The sequence below is a fragment of the Nyctereutes procyonoides genome, unplaced genomic scaffold (genome assembly GCF_905146905.1).
Source record: "Nyctereutes procyonoides isolate TBG_1078 unplaced genomic scaffold, NYPRO_anot_genome, whole genome shotgun sequence".
Taxonomy (NCBI): Eukaryota; Metazoa; Chordata; class Mammalia; order Carnivora; family Canidae; genus Nyctereutes; species Nyctereutes procyonoides.
Window position 1 is genome coordinate 29,733,540 of NW_026575047.1, and position 26,980 is coordinate 29,760,519.

The window sequence follows — 26,980 nt, forward strand, 5'->3', positions numbered from 1 at the left end:
TTTGGGTTTCAGTGCCATCATTGGTGTCCCCAAGAGAGGACTATAGCTGTACAGTAAGGACCCCAATCATCACACGTAACCTAAGGGGTCTTCCTAAAATTGCCCCCTGCTGCCCTTGGGCCTCAAGTGGCCAGTGTGGCCAAAGGCAAGTAGTGCATGTTATGGCTCAGTGGTGTTGACCTTGCTAGTTAATCTTCAGGAGATAGCTGAAGAGAATTTACCATTCCTGCAATGCTTCTTGTCATAAGCAGTTAGTTTGGGCCTGGGCAAGGACAGGGTAGAAGACAGAGATTAAATGACTAGTCAGAGTGTAAACCAGAACTGACTCATTTTTTAACTGCCCCCACCATTAATCTGGAGCTAATGGTGTGGCAGGGACTGGGAGATCTGGTTTTCTGTTGTGCTGATTAGTAACCTTGGGCATGTGGCTGAACCTCTGCCTGGAGTCCTCAGCTGTGCCCAGGGGAACTTTGTTTTTGAGCTTTTCCCTCTGTCCTTTTACAAAGGCCTTTGTGTTAGCTGCCCCAGGCACATGTACTAGTGGTGATCTCCCCATTTCAGCAGTGGTTGAGCCAACTGAATCACGTGTCCACGGCCACATTCATTGCTAGTTGGTGGTGGTGGTGGTGCGACTCGGGGGCCTGACTTTTGTGTTCTCCTCCTTAAAAATTATCCTTGTTCCTTTCCTTTCAGTTTTATCATTTTGTGATTCTGTCTCATTTTTGAAGTATTAGAACTGCCTTCTGTGACCTAAATGATTATGTAAATATCATAAATTGCCTCGAAACAAATAACCACACAAAGCTGTAGAGGTATTGGCATACTTAAGTTAGGTTTTAAACATTATATTTCTTTTTTATTTTTGTTTTTCTAATACTGTAGTGTTCTAAGAACAGAAGCATCTGGGCTGAATGGAATTTAGCATCAAAAAAATCCTCTTTCTGTTCAGAAAGTTGTAGAGTGCATAAAGATGAAGCAGGCACCAGAAATCCTTGGCAATACAAACGGAAAGACTCAGAACTGTGAAGTGAATCGTGAATGTTCTGTATTCCTCAGCAAAGCCCACCTCTCTACCAGTCTGCCGGAGGGGGTCATGCAAAAATTTAATGGCCACGATGCCCTTCCCTTTATTCCATCTGAGAAGCTGAAAGATCTGACTTCCCGTGTATTTAATGGAGAACCTGGTGCTCATGATGCCAAATTACGTTTTGAGTCACAGGAAGGGAAAGGACTTGGGACACCGCCTAACACCACCCCTATCAAAAATGGCTCTCCGGAGATTAAGCTGAAGATCACCAAAACATACATGAATGGGAAACCTCTCTTTGAATCTTCAATTTGTGGTGACGGTGCTGCTGCTGTATCCCAGTCAGAGGAAAACGGACAAAAAGCAGAAAATAAAGCAAGAAGGAGCAGGAAGAGAAGCATAAAATACGACTCCTTCCTGGAGCAGGGTCTTGTCGAAGCAGCACTGGTGTCCAAGATCTCAAGTCCCTCAGATAAAAAGGTATCTGTGAAGAGTTGTGGCCAGGGGAGGATCGTGAGGGGGGCCTCTGCGTGTGGGGTCGGGCGGAGGAGAGGAGAGGCTGCCATGCATCTGCTCTCCAGTTCTCCCCGTCTGCCCGTGGCCTGGGCCCCTGCATCAGTATACCCTGACATTGCCCACCTTTGGCCTCTCAGCAGCTGTTGAGCCAGTGGTGAGGCCTGGAGAGGTTAACTAAGTGATCAAGATGAAAGTGGCTCAAGAGGTAAAACCAGTTTCTAAACTCAGGTCTGGCCAGTTCCAGAGCCCTTGATCTTTAGACTGTATTCTTTTTCATGGATCTTCTCTCCAGAGACATAATTTAGCCTAATGATAGAGGTGTGTGGGGATCTAGCATTGGGCTTCTTAAATTTATGCCGTGTGAGGAATAGGGAACAAAGCTGTGTTATGCAGGAGTACTCCTGTCCTTCCACATGGTCCACTGTCCACTTAGCTTGTCTCCTCTACCAGGGGTCCAGCAGATGGTCTGCCTCCTTGAGGACCAGGGTTCTGTTCTTATACCTTCACTTTCTGGGTTCCCAGCGCAGAGCCCAGCATTCGGAACACATCTGAGCAAGTGTTCACTCATCAAACACTGGGTGGAAATCCCCAACCTATAGTGAAGGAATGTAGTGGTTTATGTCACTGTATCTTAACGTGGCACTCAGGATGGCCCACTACTTAATTTAAGTCATACAAAACAGGGAACTCTGGCCTTGGCTGAAGGAACTAGGGGGGTGCCAGGGGCTGGCAGGCTATACAGTCTGTATGAACAGAATTTGGAAGGTGCCTGGTGCCTGTTGGTCTTTACCTGAAACTCCAGGTTCACTTGCAGGGGTGGGCAAAGGGAACCTGAAACCGGTTTGGGTTGGAATATTTAGTTTAAAATTACAATTGAGGAATTTTATTTACAACTTTCACAGATAAGAGGGGAAATGGCTACGGTTTCCTTGAAGTCATTAAAATAATGAAAGTTTTTAAGGGTTTGAAAACAGTGTTTTAAGTGCTCAGGAGCTGTTTAGCTTTTGCTAATGTAACTCCTACGGTGAACTTTTTAAAGATCGATTTAGTGAGCTGGGCTGATACAGTGGGTTTTGAAATGCCCATGATTGTAGGGGACCTCACTCTTTCATAAGGGAAGAGGCTGGTGCAAATTCTTTCCTGCTCTGCTACTTGATTTTGTAAAGACTTGGGTAAAATGCCTGAATTTTGACTCTCCATCTTCAGTATGGAGGTGATACTACTCATCTTTATGGGGCTGTCGTGTGGCTTAGATGACAAAAAATGTAAAACTGGGATACCGTGGAGTAATCAGCTGGCATTTTTTGAGGTACTCTACCTATTATTACACCAAGCATATCCCGCAAAGAAGAATACTTCTGATAGAATAAATAAAATTATTCTGTAATGCAGTGTGTAATGTGGCAGCTCTAGGCCAGCCCTTACCACCACACACACTAATCCTTTTAACAACCAGTGAGATTTCAAACCTGCTGTCCTTGGTTTACAGATGAGTAAACTGAAGCCCAAACCAATTAAGCTTTTTGCCCAAGTATGTAGAGCTCTTAAGAGAAAGCTGGGGAATTCACACCCAAGAGGGGGCTATGCTGACTGTGCTTGTCCCACTGGAGGGCAGAATTGAGAGGGGTGTGTGGTGATAGTGGCCCTGGTCAGGTCTTCAGACTCCTAAAGTGACTTGTGTTCTCAGGTGGAAAAAACAAGCTTACAGCCCCAGGACTCAGATCAACAAATGAGACTGAGACCTGTGGCCACGCCTTCCTGATGTCCTTGTCACTCTGGGACCTTTCCTGCGAGTGATGCATGTGCTCCAGAGAAATGACAGATATACGGCTGGGGAGTGGGAGGGTCAGAATATGGATTTGATCTATGAAAATTCTTTTTGGACTAAGTGAATAAAGCACCATTAAAGACCATCTACCAGGCCAAGGAAATCAATTTATGTAGGTTCATAATGTTGATTATCTACTGTGTGTGCCAGGCACTGTGCTAATTCTTTAGCTAGAGCAAGGGACAATTTTGATGAAGTGATAGCAGGGGAAGCATGTTCCTTTTTTTTTTTTTTTAAAGATTTTATTTATTTGAGAGAGAGTATGAGTGGCAGGAAGGGGCAGAGGGAGAGGGAGAAGCCGACTCCCCGCTGAGTAGGGAGCCCATGTCAGCGTGGATCCCAGGACCCCCTGGAGATCATGACCTGAGCTGAAGTCAGTTGCTTATTAATCAGCCTGAGCCACCCATGTGCCCCCAGTATGCTCCTTCTTTAGGGGTGTGTGTGTGTGTGTGTGTGTGTGTGTGTGTGTGTTTTAAACCTATAGTCTGATTAATCTGTGGATAGAAGGCTGGGTTTAGAAGTACTTATTGGATGTGTTAGTATGTCTTTTGTTCATTTTCAGATTGCAGCTAAGAAAGAGTCCTGTCCAAATACTGGCAGAGATAAAGACCACCTGTTGAAATATAATGTCGGTGATTTGGTGTGGTCCAAAGTGTCCGGTTACCCTTGGTGGCCATGCATGGTTTCTGCTGATCCACTCCTTCACAACTATACCAAACTTAAAGGTATTGTGTTTATGGATTATTTTTCCATCTTTCCCTTTCTGCACTTACTCTTTCTAATGTGCAAACTTTTTTTTTTCACTTTTCCATAGCCCTACGATGGTTCTTTCTTTTTTTTTTCCTATTTAAAAAAATTGTGCTAAAATACACATAAACTCTACCATCTAGACCTTTTTTTCCCCCATCTTGATCATTTTTAAAGGCACAGCTCAGTCGTATTAAACATTTTCACATTGTTGTATGGTCATCACCACCATCCATCCCAGGACTCACTCATCTTGTGAATCTGAACCTCGGTGCCCATTCCTGCCCCTCCCAACCCTTGGCACCCACTGTTCTATTGTCTGTCTACTTTTTGTAGTTTGGGTTTGCAATTTCCTAAGGATTAGTGATGCTGAGTGTCTTTTCTTGTGCTATTGGCCTTTTTTTTTTTAAAGATTTTATTTATTTATTCATGAGAGACACACACAGAGAGAGAGAGAGAGAGAGGGGCAGAGACAGGCAGAGGGAGAAGCAGGCTCCATGCAGGGAGCCTGATGTGGGACTCGATCCTGGGTCTCCAGGATCACACCCTGGGCTGCATGTGGCGCTAAACTGCTGCGCCACCGGGGCTGCCCGCTATTGGCCATTTTAATGTTTCTGAAGAAATGTCTATTCTAATCCTTTGCTTATATGTGAATCGGATTTTGTTTCTTTGTTGTTGAATTTATGTCATTCATTTTTGCAGCTTTAAAGTTAATAATTGGTTCAGATGTAACACATTGTCATTTCTTTTTATATCCAACTCAGATATGTACCTTATTGATTGAATTAGTATTATTAGAGGAGTGGTCTTGGCTTTATATTGGTTTCCAGGTTTTATGATAATTTATTATTGTTTAGATAAATAGTGATTGCTTATTTCAGCATGATTTTCAGAAATCATATTTTATACTACCAGTTTATTTTTTAGGCCTGTGGGAAGAAGGAAAAAAATAGAGCTATTCTTCTTTGGCATCATGAAACTTGGGAATATAAATTGGTCCATGGAGCAATTGAAGAACACATTAAGAATATATTAGTGATACAGATTAGAGTAGATGCTAATTTAAATATTAATTGGAGAGCTCACAAAACAGAAAAACTCATGTGTTTTGGAGGGAAAAATGAGTTCAGGTGGTTTGAGATTCTTGTAGAAAGTTCTTCCAGAGTAGAGTTTGAATTCAGTTTGAGGAAGGTGATAGATGGTGAGCACAGTGTTGGAGCTGAGCCAAGGTAGTGCCCAACTGATCTTTGCACCCTTGAAAGGTGTGGTGACTAGAGCTGTGGGCTGGGCCAGGCGGCCTTCCCAACCTCCTAGTACTGCTGATCAGTCAGCCTTATATGGCATCTTAGGGGTATGTGAGTACATGTCCCCTCCTGTTCTTTGACTGGAGGCCTGAGCTCTCACAGGAGCCGCATTGCTGCTCTCACTATAGGTTGGGGTGCTATTGGCTTGCTGTGTGTGTGAAGCAGATGGCTGCTGGGGATGGGGTACAGGGGAGCCTCTCTGGTAAACAGCCTTGAGAGGAGATGGGTTCAGGATGAAGGGGACTATGCTTGAGTCCTGAGTGCCTCTGTCTGAGTCCTGCCCACCTTCCTGCCCCCAGGGGTGGTTAGACTCTGCCTCAAGGCTCAGGAAAGCATATCTGCTTACGATGTGTGGTGGCCAGAGAAGACCCTTTGGGGTGGCTTTAGCTCTGACTTCATGGAGGACCTTTGGCATCCTCAGCTTGATGGAATTGGGGAGTCCCTTCCATGAGGCTTAGGGACCCCAGGATGTACCCCAGAGGATTCTAGACTTGGTCAAGTATGAAAAAAACTATCAGTTGAGACAGAGGCTGGGCAGGCATACTGATGTGCCTGAGTGCTGCTGGTTCCTTCCCAGCTCCTCTAAAACCATGCTGCAAAGCAAAGTGGGAGTCAGTGTGGGCATTATGAGTCTCATGCCACTGGTCTGCCTAACCTATCACAAGCAATTCCTTTTTAATGTCTGAGGGTTCCACTTCGTATGAGGCCCTCTCCCTCTGCCTATGTCTCTGCCTCTCTCTCTCTCTGTCTCATGAATAAATAAATAAAATCTTAAAAAAAAATAAAACCAGATATTTTATTGTATCTATCCTATCCCCTTCCCCCAGACACCTCTGGGACTCTTTTCTGAAAACATTCCGGTTTGGCCAGTTATTTCCCTGCAGGATCTTAGTGTTGGGTCATTTACTTTAAATAAATTTGTACTGATTCTTAGTGCCTTTATGTCGCCAGATGTGCCCTGGCTTTCATAGCAGTGCCATCTTGTCATTTGTTTGCTTTGTGAAATATTTTTGTATTATTGCTTGTTCATTTTTTATTTAAACCCCCCCCCCCAAAAAAAAAACCTTCCCAAGCCCACGGTTCAAAGTAGAACAATGCAGCGGACATCCATGTACCCTCAGCTATATTTGCAAACTTTAAACGTTTTGGTGACCTGCTCCATCTCTTTCTGATTGTGGACACTCTCCTCTTGGCCAACCCATGTGAATGTAGGCTGTAGGTGTCATGGTGCCTCACCCCTAGATGTGCCAGCAGGGATTTTTATAAGAACAAGGACTGCTTTCCACACAACTGAGCACCCAGGCACATGTAGGGAGCACTGAATCAGTGACTCTGTCCCATCATCGTGGCTCTTGCTTAGACTTCCCCAGTAATCTTCAATATTTTCTCTGTGCCTGTTTTTTTCTTCACTCTGGATTGAAAAGGATGCTTGCATTGCATTTAGCTGTCCTGTCTGTTTAGACTTCTGCAGTGTACAACAGCACTTCCTGCCCCAGCCCATTCTCAACTGCTCTAGTCTCTTGTGATCAGATTCAGGTTCACAAGACGATTCAGGATTACCTGTTGGTGTTCTTGAGGGAAGGGGCTTGAGCTTAGCCCTTCCCTCAATACCTGCCTTCTTGCAATGTGTTTCTCTAGGAATTATTTGGGGACACAGGGAAGGCAGCACTCATAATCACAAGCACATCAACTTCAGAAGACTGGTAATGTGCATTTGAAAAGTAGTCCAAAAGGAAGGGAGCCAGGGTGAATTCTCTAACTGATAGGATAGTCACATGACCTTTGAAAAGAGAAGGAGTCAGAAGCAACAGAATGGGGAGCGGGTGGTGGTAGTGACAGAAGGACGCTCCCTTCAGTTGAATTTCATCAGGAGCTCTTGGGGTCAGCTATCCCACTTCCCAGGAGGTGGTGGCCAATGGAAAATATAGGCCTTTTTTGTCATTAGCGAGTGATCCGTGGCTGTGGTTGGAGATTAGTTTCCCCTGCTAGTCTCACCTCATGGTGTCAGCACTCATGACCCATGGCTCTATAAAATGGTAACTGTTGATTTTTGTCTTGCTTTCTGTGCTTAATTAACTGGTATTTTTCTGTGAAAATGAGCTGCTTCTTAAAAATTTTGTTACGTAGTATAGTCCTTACTCTTTTTTTTTTTTCATTTGAGAGTGAGAGAGAGTGTACAAGCAGGAGGAGGGGCAGAGGAAGAGGGAGAAGCAGGCTCCCCACCAAGTTGGGAGCATGATGTGGGGCTCAATCTCAGGACCCTGAGACCATGACCCTAGCCAAAGGCAGACATCCAACCATCTGAGCCACCCAGGCTTTCTGTCCTTACTCTTCTAAAAAAATTTTTTTTTAAAAGATTTTACTTATTTATTCATGAGAGACACAGAGAGAGGCAGAAACATAGGCAGAGGGAGAAGCAGGCTCTCTGCTGGGAGCCTGATGTGGGACTACACCCCAGGACTCCAGGATCATAAAGTGAGTCAAAGGCAGACACTCAACCACTGAGCTACCCAGACACCTTAACATTTAAAAAAAAAAATTCAAATTCACTTTAATTAGCATATAGTGTTTTATTAGTTTCAGAGGTAGAATTTAGTGATTCATCAGTTGCATATAGCACCCAGTGCTCATTCCGTCATATGCCTTTCTCAGTGGCCATCACCCAGTCCCCCAACTTCTTATTCTTACTCATTTTACATTTTAAAAAAAATATTTATTTATTGGGCAGCCCCGGTGGCTCAGCGGTTTAGCGCCGCCTTCAGCCCAGGGCGTGATCCTGGAGACCCAGGATCGAGTCCCATGTCAGGCTCCCTGCATGGAGCCTGCTTCTCCCTCTGCCTGTGTCTCTCTGCCTCTCTCTCTCTCTCTCTCTCTCTCTCTCTCTCTGTGTGTGTGTGTGTGTCCCTCATGAGTAAATAAATAAAATCTTTAAAAAAATATTTATTTATTTATGATAGACACACACACACACACAGAGAGAGAGAGAGAGAGAGAGAGAGAGAGAGAGGGGCCGAGACAGAGACACAGGCAGAGGGAGAAGCAGGCTCCATGCCGGGAGCCCAACACAGGACTCGATCCCGGGACTCCAGGATCGTGCCCTGGGCCAAAGGCAGGTGCCAAACCGCTGAGCCACCCAGGGATCCCCCTCATTTTACATTTTTTAAAAAAGATTTTATTTATTTATTCATGAGAAACACAGAGAGAGAGAGGGGCAGAGACACAGGCAGAGGGAGAAGCAGGCTCCATGCAGGGAGCCTGACATGGGACTCGATCCCGGGTCTCCAGGATCACGCCCTGGGCTGAAGGTGGCGCTAAACCACTGAGCCACCTGGGCTGCCCTCATTTTACATTTTGATGCTCAAATTGTCCCAAATTTAACCAGCAAGAGTCTCATGAGGTCCCTTGAGCAGTGTCCCTTTGACCTCTCATTCGGACTTTGAGCACTTCTTACATGTGGCCCAACAAGATGTTCCTTGCTCATTTTATACTTTGTTTGCCCTAGTCATGGAATCATCCGTTTTCTTGGGAAAAAACTTGGATCTTTTTTAGAAGACAGTGGTGTGTAGAAGCCCACATCTGGGCCCAGTTGTATTCATTGCTATGGGAGTCAGAGGATTCAGCAGGGATGTGTAAAGTAGGACTCCAGGCAGTCCTGAGACTTGGCTCCAAGCAGCAGCTGTATAGTGGGTGGGAGTGACATGGTAAGGGGTGGGTGTGCTTTGGGGGTTTAGGTGTCTGTGTTGGGCCCAGGGACCTGAAGAAGGGGTGGCTTCTGGCACAGAGCTGGTTGAACATGGGGGTCTTGTGAAGTGAGCATTTTCTTTTCCTGTGAGGTACAACTGCCTCACCCTACCCACTACCCAGATTTTCTCTCCTTCTTTTTTTTTTTTTTTTTTTTTTTTGTGTGTGTGTGTGTGTGTGTACTTCTTTTGTTTTCTTTTTAACTTATCATGCTTGGATTTATAGATGTGTTTGAATTTGGATCTTAGTAATGTACTTAGATCATTGAAGTATAATCTACATGCAGAAAAGAAAACACCTCCATAGGCTGCAGCTCAATCCAGACTCTTTTGAAAGTTCAAATTTCCTTTGAAAAGCTAAGTTAATGAAAGCTTTAGTAGCATTTTTGTGATATATAGTAAGCATAACTTGTCTTGCTTGCTATCTACAAGGGCATCCAGATGGATGAGCAGCTTTGAGACCTGACTCTATAAGTTGGAAACAGAAATAAATGTATGTCTTAGATATGGTACTGTGAAGAAAACTGAATTCTGTTGCATCTGGGAGCTTCACCATCTTCTTTTTTTTTTTTTTTTTTTTTTTTTTTTAAATTTTTTTATTTATGATAGTCACACACAGAGAGGGAGAGAGAGGCAGAGACACAGGCAGAGGGAGAAGCAGGCTCCATGCAGGGAGCCCGATGTGGGATTCGATCCCGGGTCTCCAGGATCGCGCCCTGGGCCAAAGGCAGGCGCTAAACCGCTGCGCCACCCAGGGATCCCTTCACCATCTTCTTGTACACCTTTATCTCACTAGTCTTCTCATCAGATAACTGGGGAAATTTTTGTCCCTTTTTCTGTTACGAAAGGGAACCCTCATTGCCTTATTTCTAAATTCCAACATTTTCTAAAAATATTACAGGTCATCTGGCTTTCTTATATCTTGGGTTATTTGATAGTATAATCTTCTCACTGATTTTTTTCCTTTTTTGCTTCTCTCAGTTACTAAGTGAGGTTGTGTTAAAATCACCCACTGTGATAATGAATGTGCCTATTGTGGGGATCCCTGGGTGGCTCCATGGTTTAGCACCTGCCTTTGGCCCAGGGCATGATCCTGGGATCCTGGGATTGAGTCCCGCATCGGGCTCCCTGCCTGGAGCCTGCTTCTCTCTCTGCCCGCCCCCCCCCCCCACCACCTGTGTCTCTGATGAATAAATAAATCTTAAAAAAAAAATGAATGTGCCTATTTTTTTTCCATGCCGCATTTCTGCTTTACCTATTTTGGTGCTCTAGTGCCCCCCAGGGGCTAAACCAGGAAATTCAAGCATGATGATACTTGTCCTGTATTTCCTTAGATTGTGAGGTCATGTCCTTGGGATTTTGTCCCTGTGCTCTATTCTTGCTTCTGTAGACACTTGTCTGCATTTTTTTTTTAATGGCTTCTCTTCCACCCTGGAGCTTTGTCTGTATGTGGGGTCCATTCTGCATGCATGGGTGACTGCCATTAAAGGATTCTGTAGAATCTGTAGAGAGACTGGCTCAGTCTGGCTCAAAGGCTCAGGGGCCACCTTAAGTCTGCTGGGCCATGATGGGGAGGAAAGGATTGTAGTGAAAAATTAGGTATTTGGGCTATTATTGGTGGAGGAAAGGTTTTCTTAGAAGGGATTGTAAGAACCAACCATGATTGATGAACATCAGAAATCACAGAAGAAATAATTACTAATAAATGGTGGGATAGCTGGTTAATTATGTGGTAGAATAAAACTGTGAGATTTTCACCTCTCACTTGAAGCAAAGATATTTATTCATTTGTTTGTTTGTTTATTTATTTATTTATTTAAAAAGGATTATTTGTTTACTCATGTGAGGCACACAGAGAGAGGCAGAGACATAGGCAGAGGGAGAAGCAGGCTCCCTGAGGGGAGTCCAATGTGGGACTCAATCCGAGGACCCTGGGATCATGCCCTGAGCTAAAGGCAGACGCTCAACCACTGAGCCACCCAAGTGCCTGCCCCTTCTCTGCTTTTCTTCCACCTGATTTGTAAGGAGCATTTTTCTGTGTAATTAACTATTTATAAAAAATAATGTAAGTTCATATAGTGCATCTCATCTTAAGCACTATAACAGATTTTCTCCATTACCCGAATGCTGTGGTGTCTTTTGTAGTCCTTTTCATGACCAAGGAAAGTTCTTTCCCAGTATTAAAGTAATGCAAGAAGTCCCAAATCCCTTAATGTATTTTTGAATTCCAATTTGAATTGTAAAATCAAATCAGTATATGCACTTATAAACAGACCAAATTCTACTGAAAGGTTAACAGTGAAAAATAGTTCAATCTTCTCCTTAGAGCTAATTATTTTTAACTCTTCCAACATTTGCTTCTAGTTTTAATTACTATCTTTTGATTTAACATTATTCAGATATTTTCTGTTGATTTTTTATTATGGAAAATGAAGCTGGATCTCTTCAATTGTTTATTTCTTTTTTTCCAATCCTCTACATATAATTAACTCTAACTCAGTTTTTTGGTGCTTTTTATTTGTTTTAATTTTTAGCCTACTAGCTAGCCACTCCAGGGGGCAGATTAACTCACTGTTTTTATTACAGCAAACAAGTATTTACATAATTTTGATTATGATTACAAAATATCATTCAGTGAAAAGCAAAGTGTATTCTCTAGTCGCCTTTTCTTTTTTTGTACAACTTTTTGTTTTTCTTGGAGTTAATTGTTGCCTGCCTGCCTTCTCTCCTTCCTGCCTTCCCTCCTGCCTGCCTGCCCACGTGCTTGCTTTCCTTCCCTCCTTCCTTCCTTCCTTCAGCTCTACACCCAACATGGGGCTTGAACCCATGACCCCAAGATCAAGAGTCACATCCTCCACTGCTGAGCTTGGCAAGCTCCCCTGCTTTTCTTCTTATTTTATTTTTTTTAAGATTTTATTTATTTGTTCATGAGAGACACACAGAGAGAGAGGCAGAGACAGGCAGAGGGAGAAGCAGGCTCCATGCAGGGAACCCCACATGGGACTCGATTCCGGGTCTCCAGGATCACGCCCTGGGCTGAAGGTGGCGCTAAACCACTGAGCCATCCGGGGCTGCCCAGAAACCTGCCTTTGATTACCATTTTTCCTTTCCTGCTCCTTGGACCTCATCTTTTTTTTTTTTTTTTAAGATAATTTATTTATTGGGTGCCAGGGTGGCTCAGTCGGTGAACCGTCTGCCTTCAGCTCATGATTCTAGGGTCCTGGAATCAAGTCCTACATTGGGCTTTCTGCTCTGCAGGAAGTCTGCTTCTCCCTCTCATTCTGCCATTCCCCCTGCTTGTGCTCACTTTCTCACTTGCTCTCTCTCTCTCAAATAAGTTTAAAAATCTTTTTAAAAAAGATTATTTATTTAGAGAGAGGGTGCATGAGCAGGGGAGGGGCAGAAGGAGAGGGAGAGAGAATCTCTAGCAGACTCTGGGACTGAGCCTGGAGTTGTCTCCTAGAATCTTCCATTTTCCTCCCTCAATCTGTATCACTGGCACCCTTAATCTTATGCATAGTAGTAATCTTAGACTTTTTTAAAGTTGCTTTCCCGGGTTACATGCATTGTTTTCTGTGGCTCTGCACTGTGCTCACTCTTGGTCAGTTTTTCTTTTCTGCTGGAGTATATTTTTGGGATTCTAAGAAAGTTTGCATGGGAGGTAAATTTGATTCCCTGTCATTCAGAGGATGCCACTTTTGTGGTTTGGCTCAGTATAGAATTTTATGTTGAAAATAATTCTTTTCAGAATTTTGAAGGTTTTACATCATTTCCTCCTAGCATCAGGAGTTGTTCTTGAGGGCAGCCCCGGTGGCGCAGCAGTTTAGCGCTGCCTGCAGCCCAGGGTGTGATCCTGGAGACCCTGGATCGAGTCCCACATCGGGCTCCCGCATGGAGCCTGCTTCTCCCTCTGCCCGTGTCTCTGCCTCTCTCTCTGTGTCTTTCATGAATAAAAAAGAAAAAAGAAAGAAAGAAAAAAAGTACTTCACCTTGTTGATTTTTTTTTTAAGATTTTATTTATTTCTTCATGAGAGACACACACACACACACACACAGAGATAACAGGCAGAGGGAGAAGCAGGCTTCATGCAAGGAGCCCGACTTGGGACTCGATCCTGAGTCTCTAGGATCACTCCCTGGGCTGAAGGCAGGCGTTAAACCGCTGAGCCACCCAGGCTGCCCTTTGAAGTACCTTGTTTTTTTATTTTTTATTTTTTTAAGATTTTATTTATTCATTCAGATACAGACACACACACACACACACACACACACACATACAGAGGCAGAAACACAGGCAGAGGGAGAAGCAGACTCCATGCAGAGAGCCCGATGTGGGACTTGATCCCGGGACTTGATCCCAGGATTCCAGGATCACTCCCTGAGCCAAAGGCAGACGCTAAACTGCTGAGCCACCCAGGGATCCCCAAAGTACCTTGTTATCCTACTTTTTGTTCCATGAACATGGAAGCTGCACTTGTCTCTTCCCCCAACAGCTCAAATGTCACAAACATGTGCATTGGTGTGGGTATTAGATGAGGCACTTAGGATTGTTTCAGTTCTGAGACATGGTCTTGTGTGTGTTTTTGTATGTGTGTGTATGTATGTGTTTTGACAACTTTCTCTGTTTCTCTCGCTAGAAGAGTAATTACTTGGGTATGGTACTTCCTGGGTTGATCTTATAGGTTGCTTATGGGAGTAGATGTTTTTCATCTTACTCTTTTTCTTCTTTCTGAGAGATCTTTTTTTAATTTTTAAAATTTGTTTATTCATTCATGAGAGACACAGAAAGAGGTAGAGACATAGGCAGAAGGAGAAGTAGGTTCTCTGCAGGGAGCCCAATGTGGGACTCGATCCTAGGACCCTGGGATCACGCCCTAAGCCGAAGGTAGATGCTCAACACTGAGCCACTCAGGTTCCCTTTCTGAGAGATTCTTAACTTACTTTCCAAGATTTCTTGCTATTTTTTTAAATTGTATTTTAAAGTCTCTAATCACTCTTTTTCTCTGTTCTCTTTTCATAGCAAACTAGAGATTTTCTTTGTTAGGTGTCCTCTCTTCCTGGAGTTGTGTGTGTGGCCTTGCAGAGACTGTTTATTTCTGTGTATCTTGGATTCATTTATGCTGAGGCTTCCCTGGGTCTTGGAGGTCCTTGACACTGCATTTGTGTTTGAGAGGGCACCACTCAGAACTGCTGCAGCATGTATGTGGGGAGACTCTTAGCTTATTTTAGAGGGTCCAGTTGGTCATTGGCCTTGTAGTTGGGAGGATCTCCAAAAGACTGGAGGAGTTTTTCCTTTGGGGTGTCTTGGTTCTTTAGGAAGTGTTCTTGGATTTCTTGTAGCCAGCATTCTCTATGAAGAAGCAGGGGCTAGCAGTCCTCCCATGGAGATCCCTTTTCCTCCCTCCACTCGACACAGAGATCTGACCTTTTATTTATTTATTTATTTATTTATTTATTTATTTATTTATTTATTTATTTATTTATTTTTTAAAGATTTAATCTTTTTATTCATGTGAGATACAGAGAGAGAGGCAGAGACATAGAGGGAGAAGCAGGCTCCTCACAGGGAGCCCAATGTGGGACCCGATCCCCAGACCCGGGACCACGCCCTGAGCCAAAGGCAGAAGCTCAAACACTGAGCTATCCAGGCATTGAGACCATTTTATTATTTTTAATTAAAAAAAAATTCTTTTTTTTTTTTTTAAGTTCAACGCAGGGCTTGAACTCACAACCCTGAGATCAAGACCTAAGCTGAGATCAAGAGTCAGATGCTTAACCGACTGAGCTGCCCAGGCACCCTGAGATCTGACTTTTTAACCAGCTTCCTTGTTTTCAACTTACTCTTCCTAAGCTGAATATGGCACCTCCTCGCTTGGATTTTGGGATCAAGCGTCTCTTTCCTCACCCATTTCCCTTCTGGCTGCACTGTAGGATGTGGCTTCTTCCTTTATTCTAAGAGGAACAGCAGTGGACCTCTTGGGGGGTTACCCTGTTGCCTCATGGCTGCCCTCAGAGGTCATTGGTGTCCTAATTCCCTCTGTGAGCTTTGTGGGTGAGGAACTGGCCCAAGGTTGTCCAGCTGGTAGGTGATGGGTTTGGTTTGGGATTTAAACTTAGGCTGACAACCAGTCTGTCCCCTTCATTGCTACAGAGTCCCCTCTCTGTTGAATGGCCCCTTTGTTGATATCCTTTCTTGCCTTCTTTATTTGGTAATCTTTTTAAGTGGATCTCGGAAGGGAGGAGATGTCTACGTCCTTTCCTAGTTGAATTTGAATCTTATCTGAGCCCCTGATAAATGCATTTCTTTTCTCCTTGACGTGGAGCATGGTGGGGATAAAAAGAGTAGAACTTTTTTTGAGGTTAACAGACTCAAACAGCACCAAATAAAACAACTTCAAAGCAGCTTCCAGCTTCATATCAGTAATTATTAATAGACTTGCCTAATTTCATCCCAAATTCCAACTTTCAAGTTCTAACATTTTATTTCAAAAACTAGGTCAGAAAAAGAGTGCACGCCAGTATCACGTACAGTTCTTTGGTGATGCCCCAGAAAGAGCTTGGATATTTGAGAAGAGCCTTGTAGCTTTTGAAGGAGAAGGACAGTTTGAAAAATTATGCCAGGAAAGTGCCAAGCAGGCACCCACGAAAGCTGAGAAAATTAAGGTGATAGATGTTCCTTAAGTATAATTTTAGACCAAAACTTTAATTTTTATTCTTATTTATCTTATTTTGAAATTATGGTTGCTTGATATATTGTAATGGCTTATTTATGTCTGTCATTGTTTAACTTTGCCCAAGTATGCTGTTATAAAACATGACAAGTTTCATTAGAGACGGTTTTCATTTTACTCATTTGATGATAGAGGTAATTTGTTTTATAATTTTAATTATTTTGTATATATGAAAATATATAAAATGTTATCTATAATATATAATGTGATGAGAACTGATTTCTAGTTTAAAGAAACAGTTATTATATTGGGCTGAGTACTATATAAAACCTTCAAGTTAATTGGCTTTATAGTGTTTGATTTCTAAATTTATCTGGAATTGTAAAAGTATCTTTCTTTAAAGTGGATTAATTTTTTTGCTTATATAAAGAAATTTACAATGTCATATGTTTTTCTTTTCAGCTGTTGAAACCTATTTCAGGGAAATTGAGGGCCCAGTGGGAAATGGGCATTGTTCAAGCAGAAGAAGCTGCAAGCATGTCCATAGAGGAACGGAAAGCTAAGTTCACTTTTCTCTATGTGGGGGACCAGCTTCACCTCAACCCTCATGTAGCTAAGGAGGCAAGCATTGCTGTGGAGTCTCCGGCACAAGTGGTAGAATCCTCAGGAGTCATTGAAGAAGCTGCTGATAACCCCAAGTCCCTGAGAGAAGAGGGCATTCCCATCAAGAGAAGGCGGAGAGCCAAGCTGTCTGGCTCTGCTGAAAACCAAGAAAGTGAGCCTGGGACAGTAAAGAGTACTCCTCAGAAGGTGGCAGAAGCTGACCCCAAGAGAGGAGTTGGGTGTCCTCCTGGAAGGAAGAAGAGCGTGGCCTCCACTCCACGGAGCAGGAAGGGAGATGCAGCATCCCGGTTTTTGGTCTTCTGTCAGAAGCACAGGGATGAGGTCAGCACTGTGATGGGTTCTGAGGTGTTGTGTATTTATTCTGGGGATTTCCTGAAATTGAGGGACATCCCTTCAGTGCAGTTCCTCTACTTCTCAGCATTATCAGCACAGTCTGTAGTGAGCCTGGCTGAGATTTTAGGTTTAATAAATAAATATTGTTAGGGAACAGTCATTTTCATCCTTGGGTGCAGAGATGCTTGGCTCTGCACTCTTGGTTATAGGAATGTCTCTCCCATGGTGGATGAGAAGATACCAAGGACAGGAACATACCAACAATGAAAGTATTTGAACACTTTTCTTGATTGTCGTCATAGAATAAGGCATCTTTTAGTACATTGTAAAGCTTGATTGTAAAGAACTGAAGGGATTAGGTCTCTGTTTTTTGTTATGTTTGATACTACTTCAAGTGAGTGGGTTGGTAGGGCTTTTCTCAGGTGATGCAATGTGAGAAAATCTAGTATGTGATTCACTATGTTGCACATTAAATGATCCTCTCAGTAGATGGAGAAAAGGCATTTGGTAAAATTCATTGCTCTTTTTGTTATTGTTGTTAAGATTTATTTATTTATTCATGAGGGACACACAGAGAGAGGCAGAGACATAGGCAGAGGGAGAAGCAGGCTCCTCACAGAGAGCCTGATGCAGGACTCGATCCTAAGACCTGGGGATCATGACCTGAGCCAAAGTAAATGTTCAAGCACTGAGCCACTCAGGTGCCCCAAATTCATTGCTCTTTGATACAAAGTTAGCAAGCCAGAATTAGAAGGTGACTTCTTTACTCTATTGAAAGGTATCAATCAGAAACTTTCAGCAGGCATCGTACTTACTGATGAAACTTTAGAAGCATTCTCTTTAAAATTGTGAGCAAGACAAAATACCTATCCTTAACCACTTACATTAAGTGTTGTAGAGAAAATAACTAACCAGTATGCTAAGGTAAGGGAAAGGAATGTTGTTTGCAGAGGTGGGGAAAACTTAAGAGAATCTACAGAAAATCTTTAGAATTAATAAAAGTTCACTAGGACTGCTGGATCTAAGATCAATATACAAGAACGACAATAATGAGGAAACATAATATTAAGACAGAGACCATTTGGGGCACTTGGCTGGCTCAGTTGGTGGAGCATGTGACTCTTGATCTCAGGGTTGTGAGTTTGAGCCCCATGTTGGGTATAGATGTTACTTAAAAATAAAATCTTAAAAAAAGATACCATTTATGACTGCAACAAAAAAATAGGTACCAAGAAAAAAATATAACAAAATATGTATAACTTGGAGAAAAATAACTCTTAGTATTTTACCAGACCTAAGTAAACAGACATGTAAAAATATAGGAAGATTCAATATTCTGAAGTTGAAGTTGTCAGTTCTCCTTATATTAAACTATAAATTATGTATAATCCTAATAAGACTCCCAATAGGAAATTCTTTGCACTTTTTAAGTGCAAAGATGATAAATAGCCACATTTGAAGAGGAGCTTGGCCTGAGGACTTGCCATGTCACACAGGATATTCTGTTATTGGAAGCAATGATATTTGTGCTGGGATGTTGAGGGCAGTGACAGCGCCCAGAGTAGAGCCCAGAACAGGCTCTTGAGCATGTGGAAGCAGATGGGAAAGGGGTGCAGGCAGCTGGACAAGCTGGCTGTTTGGGATGGGTGCTGGGCAGATGCCAGTGGTTTCAGAACTCAGCCCCTGTGGAGCAGCTTTGTGCTTTGGGTGAGGGGAGGTTTTCTTAAGCCAAACTGATCATAGACCTTTGGGGAGCTGTGAAAGTTTATGTGCCAAGCATACCACGAACAAAATGAAAGTATGAACTATGTGTACAGCGCTGAGACAATTCTGAAGGCTATGAAAATGGCAATTTCTAGAAAAGCCTGGGCAGCCAGTGCATCCATGAAGAGATGCCGCTCAACTTTGCTGGCAGCCAGGGAACCGCAAGTGGCAGTCAAGATGAGGGTCATGCTTCACGGCCACCAGGTGAGCAACACAAGCCAGTACCTCAGAAGTGGTGAGCAGCAGGGGAACCCCCATCCAGAGTTGGAGGACCATCATTCCTTACACTTGGTTTCAAGAGAAATTTGGCAATCTGTAGTCGAATTGAAAATGCATGTTTTTGATGTATTATAATATCATGCCCAGCTATTTGCCCCAGAGAAATTGGCCCTTGTGCCCAAGGAGATAGTGTAGTATTCAAAACAGAAAGGTTGTTAAAGGAGTGACAGCTGTGGTGTGTGTGCTCCTGCAGGACTCTGGACACCAGTGAAGTGAGCCCGCTGGAAGTCGGGGGTGGGGGGAGAGCAGGCTGTTGAAGGTGTGTACATCCCACCAGTTCAGTATCAAGTGTGAAAAGTGTAGCATACCCACCTGTTTTACCTACTTCCCAGAAGAGTAAATGTGTAGCTCTGGATGAGTATCCTCTGTCTCAGAACTGAGACGTCATCCCAGGGAGATGCTGGCATTTGGTGGAGGAGCTGTGGTCCCTGTTGGATTTGAAATGGTGCAGAGCACTGAGCAGTGTGAATAGTGGAGAGCTGGACATCTGGATTTCTGCCTGCTCTGGGACCCTTGAAGCGGCCTGCCAGCTGCACTCCAGCCTGTTCCCAGTCTGTTTCTCCATGGTCTCTCCACTCACTTGAAATTATGAGAGAAAAATGGGTGCCTGTGAATTCAAAGCACTTTACAAAGACCACCCTTTTTTGCTTTTGGGGACCAAAATTGTGCTCAAATGGCCTTTCTAGTACTAAGAAATGTGCCAAAAACAAACCGAAGGTTGTCACTCCAGACCTTGCTGACAGGCTGTGGCTTGAAGGCTGACACGGGTGGGGAGGTACTCTGCACTCAAGGAGCAGTGCTGCTGCTCTGGAGCTCTCTGGCTCCAAACACCCTTTGAGAGCCTGGTCTGCACAGTGTGGCCATTGGCATCCTACTAAATGCAAAACCAAACTGAACACTGCAAAATTAAAATTCAGTTCTGCATTAGAGACAAGTGCCCACCCCTTCTCTGCTGGGGGGCCATGTGAGGTCCATGGGCCCCTTTCCTCCCAGCTGGGCTCAGGTGCTAGTTGGTTTTGAGTAATTATGTGTTATCAGGAGAGTGATGATGGCAGGATGCTCTTTTTAACTGGTTCAGTTATGTCATTGTTATAAGTGTGTTTGTGCTGGTTCTCTAATAAGTAATCCTAGACTTGAGGAAGCTGCTCTATTATTCCATCCTGAAGAATAATCTGAGTCTTTCTGGTTGTGTTTTCCTTTTGGGAGGTGGTGACTCCGAGGATGGTTTTTGTTTGGTAGTTAATTGATTCATCAATGGCCAGCCGTAGAGGAACAGAGTTGGATGAAGCCTTCCCTCTGCTTCCTGGACACCCCTTTTCTAGGGTCACTAGATAGAAGACTATGACTATCAAGGACATTTGGCTGCCACTTGACTTTTTTTTTGAGGTCCAACTTCTTGCAAATGAAGGAAAATATGCTTTGTGAAACATATTGAGTTCTTCATTAACATGTTTAGCTTGTTCCTTTTGTCCATCAGGCTGAGCTCAGATGTGTGTTCTGTTCTGTTCCTGGAGTACAGTTAGAGGGGCTGCAGGTGGGGAGATGAGTTTGCTGGAGTTTGCTGTAGACCCCCTGGTGAGCACCTGAGTGGGGAGAGGGGACTCTTCAGGCAAGGAGGTGAGAGCAGGTAGGGGCCCCACTGTGATGAAAAGCCCAGGAAAAATTTATTTACTGACGGCTTCAAGTGGCAATTTCATTGACATTGATGTGTGTGGTTTGTTTCCCATCTTTAAATAATCTTTTCCACTTTCCCTGATTCTAATTTTTACAGATGCATTAGAGTTGAGCCATGCTATATGTCTCTGTTCTTTGTATATATATTCGTGTCAGTCATGTAGTGTTGCATAACACATTACCTCAAAACTTAGTGGCTTAAAACAACAACACACATGGATCATCTGACAGTTTCTAGGGGTCAGGAATTTGGGAGCAGCTTAGCTGGGTGGCTCTGTCTCAGAGTGTCCCATGAGGTCACAGTTAAGTGTTGGCTGGGCTGCAACATCTGAAGGCTCTTCTGATGATGGGGCTGGAGGATCTTCTTCCAAGGTGTTGTACTGATATTGCCTGCTGGAGGCCTTACCACATGGTCTTCTCCATGGGATGTCTGGGGTGTCCTCCTAGCACAAAGGCTGGCTTCTCATGGAGCAGGTGATCCAAGAGAGGGCAGGGAGAGGTCTTATGTAAGTCTTAGACTTGAAAATCGTAGCCCACTGTTTCTACACTGTGCATTGGCTACTCTGGCTAGTGCTGTTCAGTAGGGAGGCAGGAGAACTAGGAATCGAGGCATGAGCTGTAAGGGGCTGCAGCCATCTTAGAAGTCTAAAAGGGGGTGCAAAAAAATAAAAAATAAAAAAAAATAAAAGGTGGTGCAAAGCTCTCAGAGGATGTGGAGGCGACAGGTGGGCTGAGGAGGGTGATCTCTGAGGAGCACACAGAATCTTCATGCTGGTAATGGTTCAGTTAGCACGTGCGTGAGCTTATGGATATTTGGTTTTCCCTATTTTTTGGTATATCTGAGATAGTTTATTAAAAATATGGTTGGGACACTTGGGTGACTCAGTCAGTTGAGTGTCCAACTCTTGGTTTCGGCTCAGGTCAAGATCTCAGGGTTGTGAGATGGAGCCTCGTGTTGGGCTCTGTGGGGAGTCTGCTTGACAATTCTCTCTCTCCTCCTCTGGCCCGTCCTCCAGCTTGCACACATGCTCTCTTTCTCTGTCTCTCAAATAAATAAAGATTTTACTTATTCATGACAGGCACAGAGATAGAGGCAGAAACATAGGCAGAGGGAGAATCAGGTGAGGAGCCTGATTGGGACTTGATCCCAGGACCCTAGGATCACGACCTGAGCTGAAGGCAGATGCTCAACCACCGAGCCACCCAGGTGCTCCTCAAATAAATCTTTTAAAAAACACAGAAGTAGCCATTACTGAGTGCTTACTATCTGTAAGATACATTGCCAGTATGTTACTGTGAAAAATTATATTTAGTTCTCATAAAGGCCTTTTGAGGTTGGCATAACTTATCCCTGTCTTATAACTAGCTACCCTGAGCTCCAAGATGTAAAGTGGGAGGGCATGGGCAGGAAGAAGGATGAGTGAGACTTGGCCCAAGTTATACACACTTGTATACATTGTGTATGTGTGTACGCAGGCACATGTGCACACAGAGCTTGTAACCATTGTGCTGCACTGCTTCATTGATGAAACCCATAAACTTCAATGAGCAGCCATTGCCTTATTAACCTAAAATGATGATGGAGATACTTTCTGTGCCCCCACTGGAGTACACAGTGTATGATTAGGAATGAAAAATAAACAGGTGGCCCCCCAGAAGGTGAGCACTGGGTAGGATAGTGGCTACCTTGACCTTTTTATTCCTGTTCCTAGCACAGAATGCTCCTTGAATGAATGAATGAATGAATGAATGAATGAATCATTGTAGCTGAAATTAAAAGGGTGCTCTGAAGTCAGCCTGGTGGAAGAAAATGTCTTAGGAAGAGTGTGGCCTGTGGAGGGATGGAGTGTGCCATTGTGCCCTTGAGTGTCGACCTGCTTGGGGAGTAATAAAAGTGGGGCGAGGGTAGGCTCCAGGTTATGGGGGATCATGGAAGACATTGCAGGGCAGGGACCCCCTGCACCATACATGGTGTCAGGCAATGGTCCCTCTGGTTGCTAGGAGGAAGACCTTTCAGGGTGGGAATGTCAACAAGTAGGTGTATAAGACTGAAGGCTAGGAGCCATATGCTGGAACCATAGCCATCTAGATGAGGTGAATGCGAGATGCTCATCAGTGGAACTGGCATGGATTTAGGTACAAGGGGGCAGGGGTCCCCGAGGAGGATTCAGGAGTCTTGTTTGATGAAGCAGCTGTGAACACTGCTAGGCTTCATTCTGATTAAGGACATTGTACTCGGGTGGGTAGATCCACAGATATTCATGCTAATCTTGAGGAACCTCTAAGTGGAGAGTTCCAAAAGGCAAGTGTCCTGTGAATTTGAAGCTCTGCACAGAAACCTTCGCTGCATGAAGGTCTGAGACCTTTGATGCTTGAAGTGTTTGGGTTAGTGAGCTCACCTCTCATGAAGGACGGGTAGGTAGGACAGAACTCTGCTGGGCTGAGAGGTGAGGGTGCCCCAAGATGAGCGGAGGAAGCATGTGTATGTGGCCAGAGCTGCCGAGGCAGGGGCAAGGTAGGCACGGTGACAGTTCACAAGGAGAACACCCAGTGGAACGCTGGAGGTCAGAGTGGGATTTCCAGTTGCAAAAGGTGTCGTTGTGGTAGGACATAGAATGACTGGATGATTCACCCACATCTGAAAATGCATGTTCTCTGAGACCCAAGGGTGGGTGGAAGTTGGTGGTATGCTGGTGTTCATGAGGGCCGGGGAGGATACGATGAGGTATAGGGGAATGGTCTGCAGTGACCATGTTGTGAGTAGGGGTTTGCATTTTGAGGCAGGGGTTACTTATGTTGGTTGGGCAGGTGGTGGGTGGATCTACGTGGTAATAGTGACCAGCAGCATTAACTTGATTCCTTATCACTGCCAGGTGAAGCGTTAGCACCTTCACATCACAGACAGGAAGACACCTTCACTTACCCAAGTTCATAAAGCTGCCACATGAAGGAGCCACAAGCGAAACTGGGGCCTGGCCCCTAAGCATGCTGGCTAGAGCTCCGAATTGGGCAGTAAACCTTTTTTGAAAGGGCCTCAAGGGCACTTGAGGCCTGTGTCACTGTTACTCAGCTCTGCTATTATAGCAGGAGAACAGCCCTAGAAAATAGGTAAAGTGATGCTTGTGGCTGTTTCTAATAAAACTATATGAACCCTGATGTTTGAATTTCCTGTAATTTCTATGTGCTATGAAATATTCTTCTGACTTTTTTCCAACCATTTAAAAATGTAAAATCAATTCTTAATTTGTAGACCACACAAAAATGGAACGTGGGGCATATTTGGCCAGCTAACTGTTTGTCCATCTCTGTGCCCCTGCCATGAAAGGCTCTCAAGCTTGGGAATGTGTATGAGCCCCTGGGCATCTTGGAAACACTGATGCCAGGCCCAGAGAATGAACTGGCCTTGGATGGGACCAGAGCACCAGAGGTTTTAAAGCTTGTCTGGCTGTTAGTGGGCACCCAAGGCTGTAGGTCCATGAGTCAGACTCCAGGGTGCCCACGGCCCATGTGCAGACCTTGGGAAAATGCAGGTTCCTCAGGTCTAAGGTTGAGCCTAAGGTCCTCATTTCTAGCATGTTTCTGAGGTGCTGATGCTGGAAGCCCCAGCATGGCTGGAGGGCTGTGCTGGGGGCTTGTCTCTTCAAGCTGGCCTGTGCTGTGTCATGGTGTGCACCTTGGATCCCACCCATACCATCCTTTCAGAGCACATACCTGAGAGGGAAGTTGTGTGTGCTACAGCCAATGAGAAAGCCAAACCAGAATTTCACCCCCATGTTGACAGGTAGCATTTCCATGTCACTCTCCTACCAGTGATTTTTCAAGGAGGTCTAGAAAATTGTAACTTACTACTGATAATTTAGTTATTTTGGAAAAGTGTATTTTTTCCTCTTACCATTTATCATTTCCTGCCTGGACATAAATACAGTTGAATTGTTTAAACCAGCACTGTTTTTATTTATGAGCTTTTAAGGGTTACAGCATCAGATAATCACTAATTTTCTTTGAAGCTTTTATGGGGTATAGTTCCATGATGTGGGAATAAATACACCACATGCTGAGTTCCCAAGGGCTGTGCATTGGATTTTGTGCAGAACAAAATCCAAGTGAATTGTAGGTCTGTGGCCTTCTGAACCCACCTTTCTTGTGTCCACAGGTTGTTGCTGAGCACCCAGACGCCTCAGGTGAGGAGATTGAAGAGCTGCTTGGATCCCAGTGGGACATGCTCAACGAGAAACAGAAAGCACGCTATAACACAAAGTTTGCCCTAGTGGCCTCTTCCCAGTCTGAAGAAGACTCTGGTAAACGTAATACCATAATACTGTGCTTGTGTGCTTTGCGTAGCTGTGACACTATGTGTGTGTGTGTGTGTGTGTGTGTGTGTGTGTGTGTGAGAGAGAGAGAGAGAGAGAGAGAGAGAGAGAGAGAGGGAGGGAGATGTAATGGTATAGCCAGCCGGGCTCTGATCTGGGAGCTCTTGGGAAGTGTGGCCACTCTCCCCAGCTCTGACCCATGCTGCTCACACCAACAACCAGAGCGCACGTGGTCACAATAAAGCAACCTCTGCTGTCTGCGTTTTCTCCCTTGTCATGAGAGCTGTTGGGTGTGATCCTCTGTCTGGCTGCGAGCCCCTTGTTCTTCTGCCCCAGTGGAGCAGGCACTCTAGCCTCTGCAGCTGATGGGGTGGTGTGAGGGAGGACACAAGAAGGAAAGGAGCCCGTGTGGTCTCTAGGACTCCAGTCTTCCATGACATGGTAGAGTGGACTGCAGGCCTATGTTCCCTGGGTGAGGCTGCCCTGCTGGCAGGCACTGTGCCTACACCTCAGGAGGGGCTTGTTCACCTCTGCAGGTGGGGGGTTCTGGGCCTGGTGGGGGTATTCCTGGCCTGTTTACATGAGAGCTCACAGGGTGTGGAAGGTGACTGAGAACCAATCTTAAATATGGCTCTCCTATGGTTCTTCTTAGGCCTTCAGTTTAAAAAACAAAAAATGCTACTTTGCTTCAGTCACTAGAAAGAGAGGGGAGGCTTAATACTGTGAGCTGGGGAGAACCTGTGATAGCGGTCAGATTTGTCCTCCGTGTGTGCTTGTATGCACATGTCACGATACTTCTAATGTAAAAAATATATTTGGTTATCAATTTAAAATACAAAACAATTCTGTATCTCTCAGGGTTCACCACTGAAGGGTTTTGGAGAGGCCATAGTGTTTGAAGACTCAACTGAAAGGAAACCAAGAGTCAGAAGTAATTGCAGTTTGTCTTGTGTGCAGTAGTGTGTGCTTCTAGACCAGCATTGTGGACATCTGACTGTGTCTGCACATGGATTATATAATCTTTCTGTTTTGTTCACAGATGATCTTGATTTTAGGGCTTTCTAGATCTGCACATCAACTAATATATTAATATTGAAGTTTGTTCGATTTTTTCATCACTTTATTGCAAATGCTATATTTTAGAATAGTGAGGATGTTCTGGATTTGTGCATTTTCTTTAAAAGGCGAAAGCTCACTTGATTCTTCATCAGTGTGCTAAATCTAGAAGAGTGGTCCTTTACAAAGACTAGCTTATTTAAGAATGAGGTTTTCCTGAAGATTTAACTATCTTGGAGAGTGTAACTGTGATTGTGTGTCACATGTCATTTTGGACTGCTACTGAGCACGTAGCAGACGAGGATAGGGTTGGTTCCTGCCCTGTGTGTGTCAGCTGTGTGCTTGTCCTGGAGGCCCTCTAGTTGTCCTTGTGGGGCCACCAGTGCTGATAACCAAGATGATGGACTGTGTTGGTGGCATCAGCTGTCCATGGCCTCAGTGTAAGGAATTCAGACATTGCTTACTTCTGTGTGAAATGCCTGCTGTCTTATTTCAGGTACGGGGGGAGATTCTTATGGAAAGGACCGTGACATCACCTCACCCATGTGGAGGTGAGGTGCCAGGTGGCAGTTGCTGCTAGCAGGTGTCTGTAGCACAGTGGACATGTGCTGACCAGGTTGGACAAACCAGATTGAGGAGGTACTGGCAGGTCAGGCTGGCCATGCCCTGTGCTCGTTTGCTTGGTCAGCTACTGAGCAGACCCCATTACTCTGCAGGCCTCTTCCTGGTATGCCTTTGTGGCCAGCCTCCAGTGTTGTGGAGCTTAGTGAAGGCTGCTCTTGGGCCAGCCCACATCACTCTAAGATTGGCAGTTGGGGAGGGCCAGGGCTTGTTTGCTCAGGTAATATCAGGCCTCTGCCTGTGATGATGCTCTGTGTACATGTCCACTGGGGCAGAGTGACCAGGGTGTGGCCACCTGCACCTTCTCCCGAGGCACTGTTGGATGCCACATTTCCTGGCTGGTTTGCTCTGTTCCACCTCCTAGTAAGCTTTGAGGATGACTCTGCCCTCCCACCAGATGTTTGACAAACAGTCCAAGGGCAAACCCTGAACAAATCTCTGTAAAACAGTCATGCAAATGAGAATACTGGGTTTGTGTTTGAAATA

The 26,980-nt window shown here is 44.4% G+C and overlaps 1 protein-coding gene across 1 annotated transcript in view; it reads left to right on the forward strand.

The window, feature by feature from the left end:
• Positions 1-911: 911 nt before the first annotated feature.
• The window catches only part of NSD2 (nuclear receptor binding SET domain protein 2), a 63,545-nt gene continuing 37,476 nt past the window's right edge, over positions 912-26,980 (forward strand). The window contains 6 exon segments of the mRNA XM_055326052.1: positions 912-927; positions 930-1,507; positions 3,934-4,096; positions 15,659-15,825; positions 16,296-16,778; positions 24,661-24,805. Coding sequence (XP_055182027.1) covers positions 912-927; positions 930-1,507; positions 3,934-4,096; positions 15,659-15,825; positions 16,296-16,778; positions 24,661-24,805 — 1,552 coding nt within the window.